Source organism: Salmo salar, chromosome ssa02, assembly GCF_905237065.1.
Source record: "Salmo salar chromosome ssa02, Ssal_v3.1, whole genome shotgun sequence".
Classification (NCBI taxonomy): domain Eukaryota; kingdom Metazoa; phylum Chordata; class Actinopteri; order Salmoniformes; family Salmonidae; genus Salmo; species Salmo salar.
Genome location: NC_059443.1, coordinates 42,997,914 through 43,015,270, shown reverse-complemented (window position 1 = coordinate 43,015,270; position 17,357 = coordinate 42,997,914). Strand labels below are relative to the sequence as shown.

Sequence of the window (17,357 nt, the reverse complement as noted above, 5' to 3'; positions counted from 1 at the left end):
CGTTAAGCTAAAGCCACCATCTCTAGCGCTTCTGATTACCGTTTTGTTTAATCGTTATCTGGGGACGGACTTTTATTTCACGTTTTCTTTTCATTTGTTTTCCATTCTCCCGTTCTGTTACCGCATTCTAATTAGTTTGTTTTTTGAATCGATAATGATTTTAAACTCAAATTGCTGTAGGAATGGCTCAGAGCTTGGCCCATTTTCCTCTGATCTCCTTATGTTTCAGGAGATTTAAAGGCTTTGTATGTTATGGATTATATTCATTCCAATAGTTCTCCTAAAGAATTGTCTCATTTGTATAATCTTTGTTCCGTACCAATCCTCCCCTCTTTCTCCTACTTTTATATCCCCACGAGAAAATGCACAATCTATTCTTAGGGATTGAGCTTGGTGAACACAGTACAACACATCACTGATCAGTTTTGGCAACAACATGCAAATTAGAACTGGGAGATGTTTCTTTTTAGGGCATAGCCGAGAATTCACAAAATAAACAATTACGATCATACTCTAGGCCTAGAACTCACCCACCTATTCTAACAAAACAATAGTACACAATGCCCAAGGCCACATAGACTGTACGTCAATATACAGCTGGACATTTGTGTCCTAATTAGCAGGTCCCTTTAGTGAGCATGGTTAGCGAATGACAAAAACTGTCCATTTCCTGATTATGTTTCGTCTCTCGCTCTCTTGCAGGGCGCAAGCCGGACCGGGTCTCTACCCAAAAAATGAGGTCCCCTTTCAAGAGCACAAAGGCAGACGTCAAGAAAAGGGACACAAGTGGGGGAAAACAAAGAAGATAAAAGAACGGATCTTTGTCGACTCACACACACACACCTCTCCCTGCTTTTCTAACACTTTCATTTTATAACTCAAATGCCTCCGCCACCGGCTGGTAGATATAGCGACACAATCTGTGCCCCCACCCCTGCTCCCCCCCCCCCACCTCTCCTGTGCAACCATCTTGGATGTGAACTGTTGCTGAAGTCATCCGGACCCCCTTTTACAGCCTAAAGGACCCCCGTCGTAGCTCTACAGTACCTGTGTCTTCATTTCTATTTCTCTGTCTGTCTGTCTGTCTGTCTGTATAGAGTCGTCTAACAAGGCTGGTTAACTGGACCAGACCTGGCTGAAGTAGCTTAGGTCCAACTGACCTGGCCCTGACCGCTTGTGAAGGTGTGACCAGGTCTGGTTCTGGTTCAGAAACAAGTGATTATCTGTCTTGTCATGCTTGTCTTTGTCATTTCCCCCCAAACCCCACACACTCTCCCATTTCTGTACAACCTGACATGAATTCATAGCTAAGCATTGTCTTACTCAGCTTGCATGGGTTGTTGTGATGGCCAGTTGGTCATGTGTTTGTATGTCTACCCTCCTGTATCCTCAGTGTAAGTGTCCTGTCTTAAGTGTTGCTGTCTTTCCATGTTTTTACGTTAGGGTCTATGGCTGGCAGGGATCTTCGGTGGTAAAATGACATCGAGCTACTGAAAGTTGTTAACCTACTAAAAGTCTGTCTGTAGTATCCACTGAATTGTAGAAATCAATGGATGATGTTATCATTTCTAATGTTATTTTCATTTGATTTTCAGTCCATGTAGATTGATTAAGACACTAATATGTATGGTATTGGGAGTTTCCCCATCCAGATATAACGGAGATTTGTCTAAAGTGCACTGTTTTGACCGTTGAAAAGCAGACAGACTGCTCTGAAACCAAGCTCACACTGGACCTGCTACAAGCATGGCATTTCCAGGACAGATTCAGACCCTTTCCCCCATTAGTGTAGTCTTTTCTGTCTCAAGTATCTCTTGCTTTATATATCTATCGAAGCACTGCACAAAATATGAACACAAAACAGCTAGCTAAGCAATACCATTTCTGACTGCCAAAAACAATGTGCCGTGTTTACTCTATGTGGATATTAAAATACCAACACTGTCATAAAGGTGCTCCTTACTTAACTGTGTAAAAGCATAAATGTTATTAAAAAAAAGATGAAGATGGATATAGAGGGCGTGGAGTTTGGTGACCAAGGTACGAGCGATGAGTTGCATAAACTGCTTATTACTGCCACTGTACTGTCCAATATCCTCACACCAGTCTTTCCTCCATTTGTTTAAAAACAAAACGTGTGTAATCTGTAGTATACTCTGCCTGCCCCCCCGTCACCCCTCCCCCATGTCTAAATGTGCGCGCGCTCGTTTTTGTATGGGTCCTGTGAATGAATGTAAATGAAACTCTTGAGACTCTCATTGTTGTATCGGTAATAAAAAAGATGTACGACCAGCCACTTAACTTGGAAAAAAATAAATAAAGGAATTAAAAATCATTAAATCGTTATGGGTCTCTGGTTGTGTTGTTTGATAGAAGTTTAAAAAGTAGTGTACACACATGCAGTAACTTGCAGGTGTAGGGTACAAGAAGTGATGAAATATTCAACTCTGTTGCGGAATCCATCTTTGTTTCGGTCAGGTCATTGTGTCGTTTGAAGCAGACTCATGCCAGAGCCGCATCTCATTCCTGGTTCCAATAGTAATTGTGTTTGCTCAATAATTGCATAATCAAGGAGAGGAATTTAATAATGCCTCAATGTGGGGGAAGAGACATTTGTTTTTATAGAAGTTGAAAGTGGTCAAGCTTTTTCCATATGCTGCGAAAGTTTAACTCTGGGACTAATGAAAGATAGAGGGACAAAAATGGATTTTGACTATGTGGCAATGGATTTTTCAATCACTAAACACTTGCCTTTTCTAGATACAAGGTTTTGATGCAGAGACATACCGAGATCTTCAGGTATCACAGAAAATCAAAAACAGACAAAATGCAATCAACTTCACACATGATTTCTAAAACAATTGTCACACATTAAATCTGTAAAAAATGACTGGTTTTATTAATTAAATACTTTTCAACATTACAAAATACATTCCTGCCAAAAAAAACAAAAAAAAAACACTTAACAGCTTATAGTCTAAACTGGTTCAGCAATTGACAAAAAAAAATGAACTCTTGTTCACAACCAATTTGATAAGGAATCCAAAAATATATGCAATCATACACTATTTACATTGCAAAATTAAATATCAGATTACAAAATGGCTGTGCATAAGCTTACAACTAAATTACAATTTCATGCAACACCTTGTGAACGTAGAGTCAACCCCTGAAGCCCTTATACAGCAGCCAATAACAGTGGTATCACAGGCCATCGTCATCATCGTCAAATGTACAGGCATAACGTTTCAGAAGAGAGGGATCAAATCCTCACCAGACCAAGGTTCAAATACTCTTCGAAATCATTATACTTGATCTGGGCTTGATCGAGCTTGCCTGGCACAATGAAACCTATAGAGTAGTCATCTGCAAACCCACCCATCTGGAACTCTAGGGAGACTAAAGTGAATGATTTCAAATAGTAGCGTATTTGAACCCAGGTCTGAACCATATGACCATATCTTAGCACTTTATAGTCTCACCATTCAAGGCTACCTTCAACTTTATGGCAAAAATATATGTATATTTTTTACAACTAATTAATCAAAAACAAAATGTTTAGCTTGCCTTTTAGAAAAGTGTATAGCATAAATATGCAAAAATATGTGACTTTAAAAAGAAAAGTACTTTTCTGGTAAACTGCACATAGATCACTCCAATGTGTTAAATGCCTGTTAAAGCACAGCTCAAGTTGTCAAACAGTTAAGAGTGGGCCTGTTCGCAGTGTGTGGAGCAGCCCCGGGAGCACGGGAGAGATTGACTTCCCCGTCTAGAAACAACGCCTAGACCCTGCCCCAGCCCGTTATACACTTGTGTAGATCTGAAATGATTGGATAGGAATAAGCAATAAGGCAAACCTTTCATCCAGACTTTCAGAGGGCAAGGTGGAGTTCTTACACTATTGCTTATACCTAGTCCAGTCCGTAATAGGTCATACGGAGCAGTTTGTGACTGACTACTGCTGACTTATGCACCGCGGATCTACAGGGGTGCTGTTTCTGGATGGGGCAGGTGAGTGGTTATTCTACTCTACAGGGTGATGTGAACCAGTACCGCAGGATTGACAGTGCAGCCATGCAGATCTATAGTGTTCGCCCCTCTTATTGGCAAACAGAGTACAGTCGAGGAACCAACCGCCGGTAGCCTACCTCAGCTAGCTACAGCCCCGACTGGTGAACTGTACTGGGAGGTCAGCGTCTGGTTACTAAACAGCTTATTGCCTAAAACGTCTCGTAAGGGACTCATACTAATGAGAATCAGAGCGCAGGTTGATTCAGCAATTTAGTCAATGGAGGAACCAGTTCTCTGCCTTTAAAGGGACAATCTGCAGTTCAAACAATAATAAAAGTGGGCAACCCGCCACTGATTTGGTAAATAGCTGAGGGATGGGGCTGGAGAAATGTAACCAAATTCATAAGACCGACCTATGATATCCATGATATCAAAAGGATAGATTTAACCATGTTTGAGGCGATAAAATGTTTGTTTACAATTGCTTTTTTTTTTACAAAAAAAGAGGAACAAGCTGAACTAAGCTCATGGGGCATTTTTTAAGTTATACTCTTCAATAATCGATGGGTATATATCATGAATTTAAAAGTAAAAAAAAAAACATTGATGTAGCAATCACAGATTGTCCCTTTAATGCATATCTGAGGACAAGAGAAACAGGCAGAAATAGCTGCTGCTAAGACCTAATGCGTGTAGGTATGGCCGCACACACTTTCAGTTTTCAGCATGTGCGTGGCAACATCACCTTGGATATGCTTTAGAAAAAGTGCAGAAATGTCCAACTCAATTAAAAAGAGGTGAGGAAAGGAGGGGGTTGATCTGAGGGGTAGGTTTTTCCACACCTACTTAGTGGTAAAATCAGTGCTTTGTATCATCAGTGCACAGACGCCTAGTAAAGAGTCTATGCTGGGATAAACTGGGATGGTCAATTCAATTCTGAGTTGGGAGCTAAGGGAAAACGTTGGGAATACCACAGTGCCAGTCTCCAGAAGACTCCTGGACAACCTCTTCCATGTCATTCAGCTCGGGAGGGACATCCACTTCCGTCTCTGTCCCCTGCTCCAACGTCACCTCCTGGGTCCGATCGGGACCTGTGTCCAAGAAAAAGAAAGACAGAGAGAGAGATAAAGACACAGAGAGAGGGAGAAAGGGGGAGAGAAGAGAATGAAAGCGAGAGAAAGGACAGAGTGAGAGGGACAAAGTTACTCATGAACGTTCCTGTTAGAACGGAGAGAGAGAGTGTCAAGGGAACTCTTTAGGTTAAGTTTCGGAGTTTAAGAATGAAAAAAATACAGTGCAACACACAATGCATTTATCACCTGTGAGGTAAGTTAGAGGAAGGGGTGAGTGGCAGGTGAAATTTGTTTTTAAAAAAAATCCTCTCCTCGCCTCCTCTCCTTCGATGCATTGATCTGGAAGAATTGGCAAGGTGACGATGAGTCAGCCTGAGGAGGACGAGTTGCCTTCAGCCATATTGTTTTTCCAATCAGTGCAGATGAAGAGGTGGTGAGGACAAATGTTGTAAGCAGTCGAGACAGAGCCTTCGTGTCTGGGATACATCAATAAACACGAGAGTCACTTCAGCAGAGGACATTTCCGTTGTACGAACCATCAAATGTTTAAATGGAGGTCTTACAGAACCAAACAGGCACTAACGGGAGAGTGCGTCACAGCAAGGTTCCATAATTAAACCCATCTATCTATTGAATGAACTCACTTAAATGGGACTGTCTCTTACAGACGCTCTCAATAAAAGAGCTATTGTGAATCATCCAGGTGAATGTGTGTTAGAAATCGCTTTGAATTTTTTGTTGTTGCTAGCCTTCGCCTATAAGCGCGCAAGGACAGATGCTCGCACTCACCCCCCCACACACACACAGTACCTGGATACAGGCCTTAGCCGTGGTATATTGGCCATATACCACAAACCCCCAAGGTGCCTTATTGCTATTATAAACTGGTTACCAACGTCATTAGAGCAGTAAAAATAAGTGTTTTGTCATACCCGTGGTACACGGATTGGTATACCAAGGCTGTCAGTCAATTAGCATTCAGGGCTCGAACCACCCAGTTTATAATGAGGATTAATCAATTAGAATGTCACAAAATGCACAATAATCCCTATTCACATATTTACCATGGTATTAGAAGCGCTATATAGCACAAAAAGTTAGTGCCAGAGTTGCATATTCCAGACAGCCCTAAAGCCAACATCCAACACAACAATCCATTGAAAATGCTAAATCCTGTTCAAACACTTGCCACCGTCATAAGCATTTTGTCACAAACAGTTAGTGACTCCCCGTTTCAAGTGAGAAGCAGAGCGCTGACTTACAGCTCCAGTCAATCAGCTCGGTGGCTGTTGAAATATTAAGGCCCGAAGCTTCCGTATGAGCTTCCAAATGAGAATAAAAAGGACAGGTTCTGTCATCACAAGTCTGGCAGCCTTCTCTGTCAAAAGGCCTTTCAGGCAGGGAAATGCAGCAGAATTGAGAGATGGAGTATCAGCCTGATCTGTGCGCTTTATCCCCATGCGCCCTGGTCAAAAGTAGTCCACAAATCAAATCACATTTTATTGGTCACATACACATATTTAGCAGATGTTATTGTGGATGTAGTGAAATGCTTGTGCTCCTAGCTCCAACAGTGCAGTAGTATCTAACAATTCTCAACAATACACACACATCTAAAAGTAAAAGAATGGAATTAAGAAATACATAAATAATATGACGAGCAATGTCGAAGTGTCATTGACTAAAATACAGTAGAATAGAATACAGTATATACAGTTGAAGTGGGAAGTTTACATACACTTAGGTTGGAGTAATTAAAACTCGTTTTTCAACCACTCCACAAATTTCTTGTTAGCAAACTATAGTTTTGGCAAGTCAGTGATGACATCTACTTTGTGCATGGCACAAGTCATTTTTCGAACAATTGTTTACAGACAGATTATTTCACTTATAATTCACTGTATCACAATTCCAGTGGGTCAGAAGTTTACACACACTAAGTTGACTGTGCCTTTAAACAGCTTGGAAAATGTCAGAAAATTATGTCATGGCTTTAGGAGCTTCTGATAGGCTAATCGACATCATTTGAGTCAATTGGAGGTGTACCTGTGGATGTATTTCAAGGCCTACCATCAAACTCAGTGCCTCTTTGCTTGACATCATGGGAAAATCAAAAGAAATCAGCCAAGATCTCAGAAAAATAAAATGTAGACCTCCACAAGTCTGGTTCATCCTTGGGAGCAATTTCCAAACGCTTGAAGGTACCACATTCATCTGTACAAACAATAGTACGCAAGAATAAACACCATGGGACCATGCAGCCGTCATACCGCTCAGGATGGAGACGCGTTCCGTCTCCTAGTCATCTCTACATCTCTACGTACTTTGATGTGAAAAATGCAAATCAATCCCAGAACAACAGCAAAGTATCTTGTGAAGATGCTGGAGGAAACAGGTACAAAAGTCCTATATCGACATAACCTGAAATGCCGCTCAGCAAGGAAGAAGACACTGCTCCAAAACCGCCATAAAAAAGGCAGACTACGGTTTGCAACTGCACATGGGGACAAAGATCGTACTCTTTGGAAATGTCCTCTGTTCTGATGAAGCAAAAATAGAACTGTTTGGCCATAATGACCATCGTTATGTTTGGAGGAAAAAGGCGGAAGGCTTGCAAACCGAAGAACACCATCCCAACCGTAAAGCACGGGGGTGGCAGCATCATGTTGTGGGTGTGCTTTGCTGCAGGAGGGACTGGTGCACTTCACAAAATAGATGGCATCATGAGGATGGAAAATGATGACGATATATTGAAGCAACATCTCAAGACATCAGACAGGAAGTTAAAGCTTGGTCGCAAATCGGTCTTCCAAATGGACAACGACCCAAATCATACTTCCAAGTTGTGTCAAAATGGCTTAAGGACAACAAAGTCAAGGTATTGGAGTGGCCATCACAAAGCCCTGACCTCAATCCCATAGAAAATGTGTGGGCAGAACTGAAAAAGCGTGTGCAAGCAAGGAGGCCTATAAACCTGACTCAGTTACACCAGCTCTGTCAGGAGGAATGGGCCATAATTCCCCCAATTTATTGTGGGAAGCTTGTGGAAGGCTACCCGAAACGTTTGACCCAAGTTAAACAATTTAAAGTCAATGCTACCAAATACTAATTGAGTGTATGTAAATTTCTGACCCACTGAGAATGTGATGAAAGAAATAAAAGCTGAAATAAATCAATCTCTCTACTATTATCCTGACATTTCACATTCTTAAAATAAAGTGGTGATCCTAGACAGGGTTTTTTTACTAGGGTTAAATGTCAGGAATATTGACAAACTGAGTTTAAATGTATTTAGCTAAGGTGTATGTAAACTTCCGACTTCAACTGTACATATGAGATGAGTAAAACAGTAGGTAAACATTATTAAAGTGACTAGTGTTCCATTGTTAAAGTGGGCAGCGGTACCATGTCTATGTATATAGGGCAGCAGCCTCTGCACCTTGCAGGGTTGAGTAACCCGGGTGGTAGCCGGCTAGTGATGGCTATTTAACGGTGATGCGTTGGGCAGACCGTACCACCCTCTGGAGAACCCTGCAGTTGCGGACGGTGCAGTTGCCGTACCAGGCGGTGATACAGCCCGACAGGATGCTCTCAATTGTGCATCTGTACAAGTTTGTGAGGGTCTTAGGGGTCAAGCCGAATTTCTTCAGCCTCATGAGGTTGAAGAGGCGTTGTTGCGCCTAGGGCTGTGGCGGTTACGATATTTCGTCTGCCGGTGATTGTCACAAGCACTAACTGTCCGTCTAACGGTAATTGACTGTTAATTAACAATTACCATCTCCTGGCTTCCACACATAGCCTACAAGCCATTTAAAAAAGTTTAATAAATACATTTTAAAAAGTCTAATAAATCCATATAATATAGCCTACACCTTCACAATAAATCCATTTTTTTAAATTTTAGACTGGTCTAAAGAAGCATGATATGTAGTCTATTTCAGAAGAACAGAATAGCATACTCTGAGTTGCTAGGTTCTGATGTGGCTATGCCAAATGGCTGTGGGCTAGTCATTTTGCAGACAAGATTTGTTTATAATTCTGTGGCATTATTTTATAATATGAAAAATACAATTGAACAAAGCTGAATAAAATATATAGTACCAGTCAAGAGTTTGGACACACCTAACCATTGAAGAGTTTTTATTTATTTTTTACTATTTTAAACATTATATAATAATAGTGAAGACATCAAAACTACGAAATAAACACATATGAAATCATGTAGTAGCCAAAAAAAGTGTTTAAAAGAAAATATAAATATATTTTTTGATTCTTCAAAGTAGCCACCCTTTGCCTTGATGACAACTTTGCACACTCTTGGCTTTCTCTCAATGAGCTTCATGAGGAATGCTTTTCCAACAGTCTTGAAGGAGTTCCCACATATATCGAGCACTACGTGGCTGCTTTTCCTTCACTCTGCGGTCCAACTCATCCCAAACAATCTCAATTGGGTTGACGTCGGGTGATTGCGGAGGCCAGGTCATCTGATGCAGCACTCCATTCCTCTCCTTTTTGGTGAAATAGCCCTTACACAGCCTGGAGGTGTGTTGGGTCATGGTCCTGTTGAAAAACAAATGATCGTCCCACTAAGCACAAACCAGATGGGATATCGCTGCAGAATGCTGTGGTAGCCACGCGGGTTAAGTGTGTCTTGAATTCTAAATAAATCCCAGACAGTGTCACCAGCAAAGCACCCCCACACCACCTCCTCCATGCTTCACGGTGGGAACCACACATGCAGAGATCATCCGTTCACCTACCCTTCATCTCACAAAGACACGGCGGTTGGAACCAAACTCATCAGACCAAAGGACAGATTTCCACTGGTCTAATGTCCATTGCTCATGTTTCTTGGCTTCAAAAGGTTCTACAGCTGCACCATTGAGAGCATCCTGATTGGTTGCATCACCGCCTGGTATAGCAACTGCTCGGCCTCCGACCGTAAAGGTTTACAGAGGGTAGTGTGTACGGCCCAGTCCATCACTGGGGCCAAGCTTCCTGCCATCCAGGACCTATATACTAGGCGGTGTCAGAGGAAGGCCCATAGAATTGTCAAAGACTCCAGTCACCCAAGTCATAGACTGTTCTTTCTGTTACTGCACGGCAAGCGGTACTGGAGCGCCAAGTCTAGGTCCAAAAGGCTCCTTAACAGCTTCTACCCCCAAGCCATAAGACTGCTGAAAATTGTATCAAATAGCCACCCGGACTATTTACATTGACACCCCCCCACCCTTTGTTTTCACACTGCTGCTACTCAATGTTTATTATCTATGCATAGTCACTTTACACCTACCTATAAATTACCTTGACTAACCTGTACCCCCGCACACTGACTCGGTACTGGTACCCCCTGCATATAGCCTTGTTATTGTTATTTTATTGCGTTTCTTTTCATTACATTTTTTACTTTAGTTTATTTAGTAAATATTTTCTTAACTCTATTTCTTGAACTGTATTGTTGGTTAAGGGCTTGTAAGTAAGCATTTCACGGTAAGGTCTACACCTGTCGTATTCGGCGGATGTGACAAATAACATTTGATTTGACCCTTGCTTCCGGTCCTGAGCTACAGGCAGTTAGATTTGGGTATGTCATTTTAGGCGTGGGAACAACATCCCCTATACACTTCCTGATGAACTCAGTCACTGTGTTCGCGTATACGTCAATGTTATTCTCAGAGGCTACTCGGAACATATCCCAGTCCGCGAGAATTTAGAGAAAAGGGTGTCATCTGGGCTGTGGCGTCCATCAATAATGGACTGGCCTCCTCAGAGAGAAAGCATGTAGGAACTCTCAAGCAAGGTTTTGTCTGGCTGTGAATTTCGCACAAGGTCACCTTTCATCTCTCATCTTTCATTTCTTTTTTCTCCAAAACTCTTGAACGTGCCGTCCTTGGCCAGCTCTCCTGCTATCTCTCTCAGAATGACCTTCTTGATCCTAATCAGTCAGGTTTCAAGACTGGGCATTCAACTGAGACTGCTCTTCTCTGTGTCACGGAGGCTCTCCGCACTGCTAAAGCTAACTCTCTCTCCTCTGCTCTCATCCTTCTAGACCTATCTGCTGCCTTTGATACTGTGAACCATCAGATCCTCCTCTCCACCCTCTCCGAGTTGGGCATCTCCGGCGCGGCCCACGCTTGGATTGCGTCCTACCTGACAGGTCGCTCCTACCAGGTGGCGTGGCGAGAATCTGTCTCCGCACCATGCGCTCTCACCACTGGTGTCCCCCAGGGCTCTGTTCTAGGCCCTCTCCTATTCTCGCTATACACCAAGTCACTTGGCTCTGTCATATCCTCACATGGTCTCTCCTATCATTGCTATGCAGACGACACACAATTAATCTTCTCCTTTCCCCCTTCTGATAACCAGGCGGCGAATCGCATCTCTGCATGTCTGTCAGACATATCAGTGTGGATGACGGATCACCAGCTCAGGCTGAACCTCGGCAAGACGGAGCTGCTCTTCCTCCCGGGGAAGGACTGCCCGTTCCATGATCTCGCCATCACGGTTGACAACTGCCTTGTGTCCTCCTCCCAGAGTTCTAAGAACCTTGGCGTGATCCTGGACAACACCCTGTCGTTCTCCACTAACATCAAGGCGGTGACCCGATCCTGTAGGTTCATGCTCTACAACATTCGCAGAGTACGACCCTGCCTCACACAGGAAGCGGCGCAGGTCCTAATCCAGGCACTTGTCATCTCCCGTCTGGATTACTGCAACTCGCTGTTGGCTGGGCTCCCTGCCTGTGCCATTAAACCCCTACAACTCATCCAAAACGCCGCAGCCCGTCTGGTGTTCAACCTTCCCAAGTTCTCTCACGTCACCCCGCTCCTCCGCTCTCTCCACTGGCTTCCAGTTGAAGCTCGCATCCGCTACAAGACCATGGTGATTGCCTACGGAGCTGTGAAGGGAACGGCACCTCCATACCTTCAGGCTCTGATCAGGCCCTACACCCAAACAAGGGCACTGCGTTCATCCACCACTGGCCTGCTGGCCCCCCTACCTCTGAGGAAGCACAGTTCCCGCTCAGCCCAGTCAAAACTGTTCGCTGCTCTGGCACCCCAATGGTGGAACAAGCTCCCTCACGACGCCAGGACAGCGGAGTCAATCACCACTTCCGGAGTCACCTGAAACCCCACCTCTTTAAGGAATACCTAGGATAGGATAAAGTAATCCTTCTAACCCCCCCCTTAAAAGATTTAGATGCACTATTGTAAAGTGGTTGTTCCACTGGATATCATAAGGTGAATGCACCATTTTGTAAGTCGCTCTGGATAAGAGCGTCTGCTAAATGACTTAAATGTAAATGGAATGTAAATGTAAATCTCATCTCAACCACACACACGCACAAACACTTGAGATGTGCTCGGGCTTTAGACATTTTTGCCGTGTCTCGAGTGTGATAGTCTTGCGGTGGGGGGGGGTACTGCGCATGTTTTGAGTGTTCGTGGCTCACCGTAGCCGTGCGACCTCTTCATGTGCAGCTTCATGTTGCTCTTCTGTGTGAAGCTGATGCTGCATATCTCACACTTGTAGGGCTTCTCCCCTGTGTGCTTGACCGTGTGTACCTGCAGGGCACTCTTTTGGTTGAAGGCCTTGTCACACTGGGAACACTTAAAGGGACGCTCACCTGTAAAAAAAACACAAAAAAAACAGAGAGACACCTTCTCAAGACTTTAAGGACTACAAAGGAGTCCAAATGGCGGTGCAATTCGCCAGATGAATACAAAACACACATTCTGATTCAATCTTGTGAAGGAGGCAATAAAAAGGTGTCTCGCACTAAAATAAGTTTAAAATATGGAACAGAAGTACTTCTAAAAAGTGAAAGCCCGTACAGTAATTGATGCGTTGCAGTATATTACTGCAAGCGGTAGCAATTTACATCCAATTTAATAAAAAATGTATAAAAAAATGAAAAGGTCTTGTCAGCTTACATTATCTGCTGAAAGATGTGAACCGCCGGCAAAGTGTAAATCCGATTGACCAAAATAACTTGTAGCCTACTGTGCCAATTCAGAATAATAGCGTCGCCAGGTGCCACCTCCCCTCCAGATTCCCATTTAGAAAGTATAGTGTAAGTAAGGCCTTCAGCATGATCTTGGAACATAATGACCTGCCATAATTGGTACCATTACAGTCAAAAATACATTGACTTAATGAACTGAAATTGAAGAGACCTGTTATGTCTGTAACTAAGTCCATGGACATTATTAAGTACCTCTTCCTCAGTCTAAACCATGAAAACTGCATTGTGAGAAAACAGCCACACAATTTGTTGAAGACAATGGCTCTGCCTCTCCTCTGATGTGGAGATGGAGAGTAAAACCAATTTCCAGTACGAAGAGGCCCCCCCCCCCCGTTAGCTTAAAGAAGCGCTAAGAGCGACGGTTGTGATTGTGATGCTTTTCGCTTGCTGACGTAACGCTAACAAGCTAGGCTATGTCATTACATATCGTGTGTACAAGCTCCCTTACAGTCTCTCCTGCTGGGGACGATAATAGGTAAGACAGGACCCCCCCCCTACCGGTTCAGCTGCCACAGTGGGCTCTTCAACACACAACATTACAGTAATCTCACCACGGCCTGCCACTGACACAGCCATTGAGTGGGTAGCCATAAGAGTAGGCAGTAGGTACCAACGAGTCAAAACGTTCAAGTCGCACTTCAGATTAATACTTACCTCTCCAGAACAAAAAGGTCCCAATTCAAAAGAAGCAAATGCACATCCTACTTTGTCGTGTCGGAGTTGTGTTAAATTTATCTTAGGAGAGTCCATGATTTGCTCTGAAGAAGATCATTTGGTCATTTTGCCATTGAGGGATATACATTAAATCGTTTTTCCTAAGGTCTTTGAAGTGTCCCAAATGCCTGATGGAAGGTCACTCTAGTCGAGGACTCGGATATGGTACATTTTTAATTTTGCTCCTTCAAGGCTGGGATGTACAATAGTCCTAAACAGAATAGTAGTCTGAGATTTATTCGAGTGAACGTTGTGCGCGCGTTTGTGGAATTACCTGTGTGCGTGCGGTTGTGTCTCTCTAGTTGGCTGGGCTTGGCGAAGGCTTTGTCACAGGAGGAGCATTTGAAGAACTTGGGCCTTTGGGAGCCCAGTGAGGGTCCTCGCTGGTGGACACGCTCGTGCTCCTGTAGGAGAAAGAGGTCAAAGGTCCGGGGACACAGAACAAAAAATATTTCTGAAGAAAATGTGAAACATAGCAAATATGTTTAAAAGAAATCTGCAATTTACACGAGAACTGGCCCGCCAACTGCGCCAGCGTACACTTAAAACTAGAAGAAAAAAAACATCTGGGAACATTGGAAACCCCAAAGTCTAATGATGAACCATCCCAACATTTTAAAAAAAAATTCTAATGCAGAACCATCCAGAAACCCCAAAGTCTACTGACAAACCATCAATAAAGCTCAAAGTCCAATGACAACCCATCAAGAAACTCCAGTCTAATAACGAATCCTCAAGAGACTGCAACGTCTAATGAAGAAGACTGAAGAAAACTCCTGTCTAGTCATGAACAAAGAAACAAGGCGGCCAGTCTCGTCATAGGGTAGTGTGACGAATGAAAAGGATAGTATAGTAGGCCCCTGATTGCTTTTAAGATCAAGAAAAGTCAGTAACTGAAAGTTTGTAAAATAACTTCCCCAGAGTCATAGAAAAGTCTGAGCAAGCAAACCAACTACACAGACAAACGTGTGTGAGGGTTGTGTGTGCGCGCGTGTGTGTGAATGTGCGCGTGTGAACATGCGCCCAAACTTTCGGTCTAGCGGGCCAAATGTCATCCAGGGTGAAGTTTGGCCTGCGGGCCCCACTTTGAGCAGCCCTAGTATTGACCTTTAAATAAAAGCTACTCATCTCCTAAACATTATTGATAAAAGTACTGGTATTTCCCTCTTAACTATTGCTGAAACGGTTGCCGTTTGTCTCTCTCCATCGCTAAATGACATAACGTTAATGAACCCAGCAACAGTTTGTAAAGTGGAGAAATAAAACAAAACATGAATTAAACATTCTCTAATCTCAGACACCCAGAACTAAAATCTGTTTGCGTAATTGCATCAGATGCTTGATAAGCTTAATGTACTAACAAAGTATCCACTCCTCTAAATGGAAAATCAGCCAGTTTCAGGGAAGTCTATGGGCCAAATGTCCCCTCTGGGGTTACATGGGGCTGCCGATTAGTACGGAACAGGCTTTGATACGGTTCCAGCCGTGCTCCCCCTTTCCAAAGGAGCGTTTAATTCCGTAAATGAGATGAGGAAAGCTTCTGGGATCAGGATGAGCAAGGAATGAGGGGGGCGTCAATGAGCCAGAGAAGATATAGAAGTATCTTAACACACACGAACGCTCTCTGAATGACGCACAATCAAACACACATCCAATATGCTCTCTCTCTTGTTCATACACATGGACGCAGACACACCATCAGGGGATCACACGTGTTATATCAGGTAAAGACGGTCATACGCTCGCACACGCACACACACACACAGTACACACACACACACTACACAGCCAAGGACAGAGGAGGACGTTGAGGAGTTGCAGAGCATCATGGCTCTCAGGCTGGATGAGAGCAACTTGTAGGGGGCTTGCTTCTGCTTATAACTCTAGAAATTAGGTCAAGCTCCTGCCTCTCCTCATTGCTGAGAGCTTCCCACAGTTTACGTGCTGGGGTGGAGATATTAAATGGAGAGCCTCTCTTCCTAGGGCAGCCGTATCCCCATGAGTAGCATTGTCAGATGCGAAAAAGTCTGCACTGGAGAAAATGACCAAAAACAATCTGAAATTGGACTTCAGCTGTTAACTTTTACCACTCGCTCCTCCCGGGGCTATTATTACCCTGTCAGGAGGCAGTAGGCATTTGGGACACAGAGAGAGGGAAGAGTGACAGTTGATTTATCATTCTCCTGAGAGTCCCTACATGCTTTCTCTTTCAGAAACTGAAGCAGCAGAAGAAAGGTTTTAGTCATTGTGCTCAAGTCCTCTAAGGCGATTGTGTTTAAACTCCCCTGAACGCTGAGAAACCCTCGGCCGTTTGACTCCTGTAACCCACTCCTAACCCCGTCCCACCGCCCAGAATACACCCAGAATACACCCAAGAGTACTCAGAGCTGGTCCCACAGGAAACGATTATCCAGAGTTGAACTCTGCTCTGAGGGCAAGACAGGGCAACTACTATCAGGGAAGGGAAGGAATACATACAACATATAAACATGCTGTTGTGTGTGTGTGTGTGTGTGTGTGTGTCTGCCCTGCCACACACTCTGCAAACTTGACAGTGTGTTCCATGCTATAGTCCAGTCTCCAGTGTGTGTGTGTGTGTGTGGGCAACTGTGTGTCTGTCCGTGCTTACCTTTAAGTGAGTAGCTCTTTTGAAGGCCTTGCCACACACTCTGCAGACGTGGCAGCGCTCCTTGCCGTGGGCCTGCCTGCAGTGGCGTCGCAGCGTGTTGGCGCTCTGACACACCTGATCGCAGTAGAAACACTGGTTCTGCTTCTGGTTCTCCCCCTGGTCCTCCTTCTCCACCGCCTGGCCCTCCTCTGACAGCTGGTTTCAACACAACACACACGTTACACGCACGTTATCCTACCCACCGCCCGGTCCTTCTTAGATATCTGTTAACAACACAACACACGTACAGATACACACACAGTGACTGACTGACCCTGTAAATATTGTTGGGCTGTCCCTCGGTGGCCTGGGGGTGGTGACTGACCAGTATGACCTGCTGGGTGGAGCCGGCCTGTTGTCCTGAGAGATCCTGGTCACTGAGCATAGTTTGGTACTGCTGACTCTATGGAGAGAAGATACTCACTGTTACTGTGTGAGTGTGAGTGTGAGTGTGAGTGTGTGTGTGTGTGTGTGTGTGTGTGTGTGTGTGTGTGTGTGTGTGTGTACATTTTACTATAATTGTGAGTACCAGAAGCCCTCACAAGAATAGTAAAGATGTGGTTCTTAATTGTAAAAAAGTATATTTTAGGCTTAGGGGTTAGGTTTAGATTTAGGGTTAGAATTAAGGTTAGGTTGAGATTTAGGGTTAGAATTAAGGTTAGTGGTTAGGTTTAGATTTAGGGTTAGAATTAAGGTTAGTGGTTGGGTTTAGATTTAGGGTTAGAATTAAGGTTAGTGGTTAGGTTTAGATTTAGGGTTAGAATTAAGGTTAGTGGTTAGGTTTAGGGAAATATGATTTTGAATGGGGAATCAATTGTTGGTCCCCAAAAAGTATAGTAAGATAGATATCTGAGTGTGGGTGAGT

The 17,357-nt window shown here is 43.7% G+C and overlaps 2 protein-coding genes across 12 annotated transcripts in view; one reads left to right on the top strand and one right to left on the bottom strand.

Annotated features, from left to right (window-relative positions):
- Window positions 1-2,346, top strand: part of LOC106583543 (myelin basic protein) — a 67,893-nt gene extending 65,547 nt beyond the window's left edge. For all 10 annotated transcript variants that reach the window (XR_001323553.2, XR_006761178.1, XM_014167892.2 and 7 more), the window contains one exon: window positions 703-2,346. Coding sequence is in view for 4 of the 10 variants with exons in the window: in XM_014167892.2 (XP_014023367.1) it covers window positions 703-738 (36 nt within the window). In the remaining 6 variants the exon portion in view is untranslated. The remainder of the gene's footprint in view (window positions 1-702) is intronic.
- The window catches only part of LOC106583530 (zinc finger protein 236), an 88,455-nt gene continuing 72,182 nt past the window's right edge, over window positions 1,085-17,357 (bottom strand). For both annotated transcript variants that reach the window (XM_014167831.2, XM_014167837.2), the window contains 5 exons: window positions 16,767-16,895; window positions 16,454-16,648; window positions 14,099-14,228; window positions 12,538-12,711; window positions 1,085-5,102 (listed from right to left, as the gene is read on the bottom strand). In XM_014167831.2, the coding sequence (XP_014023306.2) occupies window positions 4,960-5,102; window positions 12,538-12,711; window positions 14,099-14,228; window positions 16,454-16,648; window positions 16,767-16,895 (771 nt within the window). In that variant the 3' untranslated portion in view covers window positions 1,085-4,959. The remainder of the gene's footprint in view (window positions 5,103-12,537; window positions 12,712-14,098; window positions 14,229-16,453; window positions 16,649-16,766; window positions 16,896-17,357) is intronic.